At 55.1% G+C, this 8295-nt stretch overlaps 1 protein-coding gene across 1 annotated transcript in view; it reads left to right on the top strand.

Annotated features, from left to right (window-relative positions):
* Nucleotides 1–8295, top strand: part of PITPNM3 (PITPNM family member 3) — a 73954-nt gene that overhangs the window by 28511 nt on the left and 37148 nt on the right. The window contains exon 4 of the mRNA XM_014533716.1: nucleotides 684–731. Within this exon, the coding sequence (XP_014389202.1) occupies nucleotides 684–731 (48 nt within the window). The remainder of the gene's footprint in view (nucleotides 1–683; nucleotides 732–8295) is intronic.

Here is an 8295-nt window from a genome sequence, read left to right as displayed (position 1 = left end):
ACACGGAAATGCCTCCCATTGTGGAGTCTACTTCTCGAGAAGGGGGAGGGCGTGTTGAGGAGATTGGGAGGCAGACGCCCCACACCCTGTGACTGATTGAATGTGGGGACAAAAGAGGGAAAGGGCTGTGGCCAACTCCCAGCCGGGGGGAGGAAGTGGTGCCTTCGCTGAGGTGGGGCCTTGGGCAGAGGCAGCGCGGGGACCCTCGCGGTGGCTTGGTGAGGGTGTGCAGCCTAGAAGCGTCAGAGCTGATGTCCGGGAGGCGGCAGGAGATCTGGATCAAACAGTAGGAAGAGGGGGCTGGACTAGAGACAGAGACTTGGCAGTTGTCTGCAGGTAAGTAAGTGTACACGGGGCAACGCCAGGGAAGCAGGTGCTGTGTGACGGTGGGGAGAGAGGAAGTACCAGAGGAGAAGGCCCAGGAGAAAGGTGGCCAGTCCCCCCCCCCCCCTTTGTCCCCAGGCAATGATGCGCATGCTTTGTCTTGGGTAAAGAACCCAGAGCTAAGTGGGACAGGGTGGGGCAGGGCCTGAGGGGCAGGGCCTGAGGGGCTGGGAGAGTCTGCCCACCCCCAGCTCAGGAGGGAGACATTGAATGGAGGGGCAGAAGCAGCCATAGCGACCTCCCAGTGTCTGGCCAGCAGTGATGGGGATGTCTGCTCATGGCTCTTTCTTTTTCTGCAGGAGAAGGGAGCGCGCCCTGCACGTCCAGCGTCCTGCAGGAGAAGCAGAGTGAGTTACATCCCCCGCCCCCCACACTCCCCCCCACATCTTTCCTTCCCTTGGATGGGTCCAAGCTCCACGGGCCTGGGGCCTCTTGTCCACTCACAGCCCAGGGGCTGGTAGGGTCTTCCTCACTGTGCCTGTGGGCAGGATCAGAGGGCCTGGGGCCGCTCTCTGCCCCATGAGCTGAGCCCTGGGTTCTGAGTTCCCACACACACACTGCACAGCTGGGCTTCAGAGCCAGAGGGACAGACTGAGGCTGGGGCTGGGAGGCTGAGCTCACAGAGCAGATCTGGGATCTGGGGAAGCCTCCTGCGTTGTTTGCATGTGGGGAGAGAGAGAGGGGGGACGGGAATGGGGAGCAAGGCTTCCTGAGCCTTTAATACCGTCTCCTTCGGGTGATACAACTACCAGGAACTCCAGACAGTGACGTGTGACTGGGGTCAGAGGCCCTCAGTCAAGGGTTATGCCAGGGCATGAGCGATGCATCCATCCCTCAGAGGCCATGCCTGCAGGGCCCGGGCCTCCCGAGGCCTTGTCATCCTTCTGAGCGGACAGGCTCCTCCAGACTGCCTTCTGCCTGTGTTTTCTCCAGGAAATGAGCAGAGAATTCAACCAGGAAAGACTTGGTAAAGATGTCCATTTGCTGACAAAGTAACCTCAGGACATAGTGCCTGGAGGTGTGGGGTGATCTTGGTGGGCACTGTCTGGGCCACATGTCTTTGTTCTGGGCAGCATTGAGTTTCCCACGAGGCTGAGGGCAGGGAGAGGAGCCTGTATGTGTTTGGGAGGAGGATATATGCTCAGAACTCCCTTTACTTCTCTCTCCTGCTATTTTGATCGGTGGTTGCAGCTTTGGGGGTGTGGGGAGGAAAAATAAATTCCCTTCTACCCTTCTAAGTTCTTGTAGCTGGACTAATGATGAAATGGACATGAAACAGATGAACAGGAAAAAATGACCAAATGGATTACATATGTACTCATAGGGTTCCCTAAGGACACATTGGACTGAGGAGATGGTTGCAGGGGTCTGGGACTTCAATTCACAGGTAGATGAGGAAGAGCAAACCTGTGGCAAACAAATGTTTGCTGGGCCCAATGGGCCACAGAGGGGCTGTCAGGCTCGTCCTGTCCCCCACTCAGTTCATATTGTGCTGAGGTGACAGTCCTCTTCCTATGGCAGGTTTTCTACCCAATTCCTTTAGTCAGGTGAGGGGGAGGGAAAGACTTTTTCGGATTCTTTTGTTTCTTAAAAATAGCCAGCTTAAAATAATATCTCAAAAGGCATATTTTGGGGTGGTAAGCTCTGCTGTTCTTCGAGGGGCTCAGCCCGCTCTGCCTACCCCTTCCGCAGGCACAAGCCTTCCTTGAGGCCTCCCTCCAACCTCTTCCATCCCCATGCAGGTCGGGCACCTGCAATGCCAGCTTCCCAGGGCCTGGCTCCAGCTCCAGGAGGTGCACAGGCCTCCCGAGAAGCTTTCTATGGTCTATCATGCAGTGGCGATGCAAGACAGAGCCCCTCGGGGATGGGAGGCATCGCGTCTGTCAGGGGCAGCCCCCGAAACGCAGGCCACAGTGCACTGGGGGGTGGGGAGGGGAGGGCAGTGCAGGGAGGGGTCACTTGCCCTTTCCTGTGTCCTCACCGAATGTAAGGGCTGAGCTCAGCTAGGTGAGGGGAGCCGTGTTAAAATGTACCCCGGGATTTTAACTTATAGAGGTGACTGAGTGGCAAATCAGAGAAATCAATGCCATTGAAAAACCTTATTATTTACAGTTCGCAAGTGGAGGGGCCACGCCACCCCACGCCACAGGGGAAGCAGACAGAGGTTTGATCGGGAGGCAGGAGGAGGGGAAGCCTGTGCGGAACCTCTCGTATTTTCTGAGGGGAGGAAGGCGGGGCAGAGAAAACCGAGTAGGACTGGCTGGTTCCAAAAGTGTCTGAGGCTCCGGCCTCCAGGGCTAGTCTCTAGTCTGCTCCCTGGCCCTGGGTGATTTAGGGCAGGGAAATATGGGCTTGGTGTGAGAGCTAGATAAAGGAGGTGGATTGATTGGTTTGCATATGACAGGCGAAGGCCAGTTTACTGTGTCCAGGAATTGGCACGCCCAGCTAGGCACCCCCAAGATGTCAAAACAACATAAAATGAAAAAAAAACACACAACATGATTAATATGGGGATGTTGGGAACCTGAGAGAGGAAAAGGGCTCAGATCATTCCTTCTGGGCCTCTAGGACAGGAAACCACAGCCAAACCACAAATCGACCAGATGTTTGGTGTCTTCTAGAACTGGCTAAGAAATGTGTGTGTAAGTTTATTTTTTCAACATAAGTATAGATTGTGGTCAGAATTATGCTGCTTAAGGATATTATTTTTTTAAACACATTTTTATTGATTTCAGAGAGGAAGGGAGAGAGATAGAGAGATAGAAACATCAATGATGAGAGGGAATCATTGATCGGCTGTCTACCTGGATGTGCCCTTGATGGGAATCGAACCCGGACCCTTCAGTCTGCAGGCCGACGCTCTATCCACTGAACCAAACCAGCTGGGGCTGGAATATTCTTATTTAGTGGAGAATAACAGTAGGTGATGGAAGACTTCCAGAGCTGAAATGCTCGCTAAAGTCAGTGATTCCCAGGACAAACCTATTTTGACAGTGAAAAAACAGCAACACTGTTATATGTTTTTCCATTCCGTTGGGAGAACTGTTTTTTATTCCACAATTGCTTCCTGCCTACAAATTTGTGCATTCTAATACTTTCTCTCTTATAAAATGATGGAGGTAATTGATGGTGATTTGTTCATTTTGAGTCCAAAAATTGGCAAAATAAAAGTCTGCGACCCTTAATAAAAACAGAATAACAGCAACGCCTGATGTTTACAATGTGATTTGCCATTTACAGTCACATCCATGTATATTATTGTAATTTCCACTTGGTTTTTAAAACCTCACTAAAAACAAGGTGGGAAGTGCCACAAATTGCCCTGGACCAGGAACCAGAAAACCTGGGGCTGGGTTAAGTCCTATGGCATTAAATCCTAGCATCTGAGCTTTAACGATATTGACCTTGGGGCTGAGGCCCAGTTCCTTCATTTACTCGCTGTGCCACTTTGGACAAGTTATCTAACATCTCTGAGCCTCAGTTTACTCAGTTGTGGAAAGATGACCATAATGGCCACTTCCTAGATTTGCTGAGGGGGTGGAGATAATATATGTGGGTGCCATGATCTGCACCTCTCACGGAGGAGGTGTTACTGGCGGGGTGCCTTCTGAGTCCCCTCCTGTAACTGGTAGAAGTGGAGCTCTTGCTTTTCCTGAGGCTCCCATGGGAGGATGGGAGCTCGTGGAAAGCTTTATTGATGATGTAAGATGGAAGGGGTTCCTCTCCAAGGTCCCATCTCCCTTGGTCTTGCCTTGGACATAGTCCAGCCGTGTCTTCAGCAGAGCGAGGACTAAAGCCACTGCCCAGAGTTCCTGCTTCACGGTAAAGCACAGTGCAGTCCCGCATCTGGCTAGCTTAGCTCGTGTTCCCAGCTGCAGTGCATTGGGCGTGGGGTCCACAGGGCTATGAGCCATGTGGTTGCTAAGGCCACGTGATGGGCTAGTGCACGGGTGAGTGCAGGACACAGAGCAAGAGACTGCAAGGAAGCAGGAGAGAAGCAAGAGAGAATAAGAGAGAGAGACTTCCTTTGTCTGGGGATTAGGTATTCCCAAATTCTCATGGGCTTGCATTGGGGTCCACCCTCCTAGCCAGTGATCGTTATTCCAGGTTAGACGGACAGGCAAGCACCTTCCCTACTTCACCCTGACTTCGCGGCCCATGTGCCCATTTCCCCCTCTGTTTGACCCCTTCCCCCAGTGGTCTGCAGGGAATGGACTGGTGGTGGTTCCCTGGGGGGTGTGACGTTGCAGCTTCCTGGTGAAGCTGCCCAGATGACCATGCTGATCATGTCTGGCTTCCCCTTTGCTTTCTGCCTATTATGAATATTGGCTAGCTAATTATGACAGTGACAGAAGCACTTAATGGTTCTCACTTAGTATTGCCTTTTGGATGAGCCTTGGCAACTGGAACACCTGGCCCAGGTGTGGGATGAAGCTCATCACCTCACGGAGCTGTCTTTTGACGCTGCTGGTCCTGTGGCTGTCTCAGTTGTTACTGGCTGAGTGTTTCCTCAGAAGTCTGAGTCCCAGGGAGCCCTCCTGCACCTGCCGCAGGAAGTGTGAGTGCAGGGAAAGAGGCCTGCCCTGGGCCATCTGCCGTGGCCTTGGCCGGGGGAATGTCCTAGAATCCTCCCTCCTTCGTGGCTACCAGGTGGCCCCAGCCTTCATCACGCAGCTGCTTGTGCTTATTATTTGGAGCCAGACATGAGAAGTCCGGGAGCCACTGTGTGTGGGGCTGGGTAGGGGCAGAGGAGAGAGAAAGAGCCTGGGTGGTGGTCGGGAGACCTGGGCCCCTCCCACTGACTTGCTGTGCAGCCTCAGCTCCTGCCTGTGGCCCGCCTTCTGTCCCACCTCTGCGCCCCTGTACTTGGAGTCCCTTAGCTGCTCTGGTTTTCTGTTGCTGCCTCTTTGGTTCCCGTGGTCTGCATGTCTTTCTGTTCAGCCCTGTCCACGCCACGTCACAGCACAGCGAACACTGACAGAGTGCTTCCAACCTGGCCACCATGGTGCTGGGTGCGAACCCTCAGGGCACTAAGCATCTGCTCCTCGAACCTCATTCCTGGTCCTCCATCCAAAGGAAATGGTGCCATTTTTCACAAACCCGAGCTAGAAACATGGGGCCCTACTAGCCTCCATCTCTGTCACCTTCCAGAGCGAGGTCAGACCCCTGAGAGTATCCATTCTACCTCCCGCAGATCTCTCCGAGCCTCCACCCCTCTCTGTCCCCCCGTCCCTCCTCTAGCTGAGGCCACCATCTTCTCTCTCTCAGGCCGGTCCATCCTCCCTCTGCTGCCTCCCTGCCTCCAGTCTCTCCCACTCCAGTCCTCCCTCCAGAGTGTCAGGGAGACCTTCACAGGAGGCAGATCTGTCCTCGTGGCCCCTGCCACCCTCCTGCGACTCCTCGCCCGCCAAGGATGAGCCTCACCCCTGCTTGACCCACCTGTTCACTATCCCATCAGCTCTCCCCCTCCCGTCCACACCGGCTTCTAGAAGGAGCATGGAGACTCTAGCACAGTTTTCTCACAGGCCAATTGGGAAGCTTGAGCATCCCATCATCCCTGTGGAGGGGACCCAACCAGCCCCCTGGCCAGCAGAGTGTAGGAAGGACTGGGGTCCCAGAGAGATTCCTTGGGACCCAGCACTGTCGGTCTCTGCCTTCTCTGCCCCACTCACCGCTGCCCGGATCAGAAACTGGGCCTCCCCTCCCTGCTGGTTCCTGCCATCATCTCAGAAGAGGCTGAGGGCGGGGCTGTTGGCTCAGTGGAGCAGTCACTCCTTCCCCTGCCCACCAGGTCCATCTCCAGGGAGGAGCCTGGCTCTCCCAGGAGACATGTGGCCGCCTCACTCTCCCCCTTCCCATCTCAGCAGCTCTACAGAGTGCAGGGCGCTGTCCTGGCTGGTCTCTGATCTCCATGATGACCTGGGAGCTGGGAAGGGCGATGGTCATTACAAGCATGTCACAAAGGGAAGACAAGGATTCAGGGTAAATAAACAACCTTCTGAGGAAGGTGCTCGAACCCGGTCTCCTCACGCCTCCACCTCCAGAGCGTGGTCCCATGTCTGGTCTGAGCTCCCATTTTCCTGCAATTTCTCCTTTCCACGGTCACCCCAGGTCTCTGGGGAAGTGCCCCATTGTCCCCTGTGTCACGCAGGTGCCCCCTCAAGAGCCAGCTTCACTCCACCCCCAAACACCTTGGGGTCCAGAGTGTGCAGAGGAAAGTATGAATTGGAGAGGCTTCTTCTCTCTCACCCCCACCTGATGGGGGAGATTCCAGGACAAGAGGACTGACTATGGGGCCCTCTGGTGGACCTGACACATGTGGCCCACACTCGTGGTTGTAAATGGCTTGCCTGGGGCCAGTGCCTGGCATCAGAGGCGGGAGTGGCGGCAGCAGGCGGCTGCCCCAGGTGCGGGAGGGTCTGCCCACAGCCAAGCCTGCTCATTAGAGTGGGGTGCCCAGTGGGACTCCAACCTCTCTCTGTCTCCAGAGCAAGACCCCACACTGGTCCCGATTGGGTTTCAATGGTTCCAGATTGACCTTGGTCTTCCTCCCCACCTAGCCACCCATGGAGCCTGGTTTGTCCCAGGCTGTGTCCTGCTCCAGCTCCTGGTCCTGGACTGAGCTTGGCTCCTTCACCAGATTCACTGTCAGACGAACCTGTATGGTTGCCACAAAGGGACGTAGAGAGAAAATGGGGGTGTTCGGCATCATCTACCCCATCGTGGGGTTGTGGTCTGACCTCATGCCCACAGCTGGGGGTCAGTGACCAGAGCTCTGAATGCTCCTGCACCCCCTCAGTCGTGGGGCCCCCTAGCTGCCCACACGGGCGTGGCACACAGAGCCCCTTGCCCACAGCTGGCCTCCCCACTCCTCTGCCTGGTAACTGGTGTCTTTTTCTGGCCTGTGTGGGCAGCTTGCTGAGCACAGCTGCAGACAAGCTATATTTAGCCAGCTTTAATGAGCTCAGGATGGCAGACATCCGCCTTGGGAGCACTTTGCTTGCGTGTGTACTAGCTGCCCACACGGGCGTGGCACACAGAGCCCCTTGCCCACAGCTGGCCTCCCCACTCCTCTGCCTGGTAACTGGTGTCTTTTTCTGGCCTGTGTGGGCAGCTTGCTGAGCACAGCTGCAGACGAGCTATATTTAGCCAGCTTTAATGAGCTCAGGATGGCAGACATCCGCCTTGGGAGCACTTTGCTTGCATGTGTGTGTGTGTGTGTGTGTGCGTATGTCTGTGCTTGGCATGGTCTGCTGTAGTGTGTAGGCACCTGTGTGCCCTGTGTGCCCATGCATTTGTGTGTGTGCACTGCGTGTATGTCAATGTATTGGTGCATTTATTTACACACAGATACGTGTGTGTCTATGTGAGTCTACCCCTGTGGTGTCGGTGCTCTGCTGGGGACGTGTACAGCTTCTGACACCTACAGGGGTGCAAACTGGAAACACATTATTTGTTCATTTATTCATTTGTTTGAAAATGAGTAGCTTTTGTATGCCAGCACCTTGATAGCCTCTGGGAATAAAATAGAGCAAAGAGAGCCCCCCCCTCCCCTCAGGGGCTGTGGCCTTCAGTAGAGGGACCTGCCTCTGGTGACCTGGCGGGGAGGGAGCCTCACTCCCCAGTTCTCCTCTGGGCACCTTCCCCTGGCCACGCCCAGCCTGAAGCCAGAGTCTCTGCCTCAGGCCCTGGCTGGGCTGGGAGCTGGAGGGTGGGATGGGGGCAAATGGAGACCATCCTGCACAGCCCACAGACTTACACAGGAAAGAACAAGCTTCCTTCATTTTTCTAGACACCAATTTATAATGTTCACCCTGCATAGCCATCCAACTGCTGGTGAAACTCCCCCTCTGTGATTCCAGGGGCCTCTCAAAGCCCCAGGTGTCTCCCTGCCGGGGCGGGGCGGGGGGG

This window comes from Myotis brandtii, unplaced genomic scaffold (assembly GCF_000412655.1).
Source record: "Myotis brandtii unplaced genomic scaffold, ASM41265v1 scaffold1223, whole genome shotgun sequence".
Lineage (NCBI taxonomy): Eukaryota > Metazoa > Chordata > Mammalia > Chiroptera > Vespertilionidae > Myotis > Myotis brandtii.
Note: the sequence above shows the minus strand (reverse complement) of the source record. Positions and strands in the feature narration are given on the sequence as shown.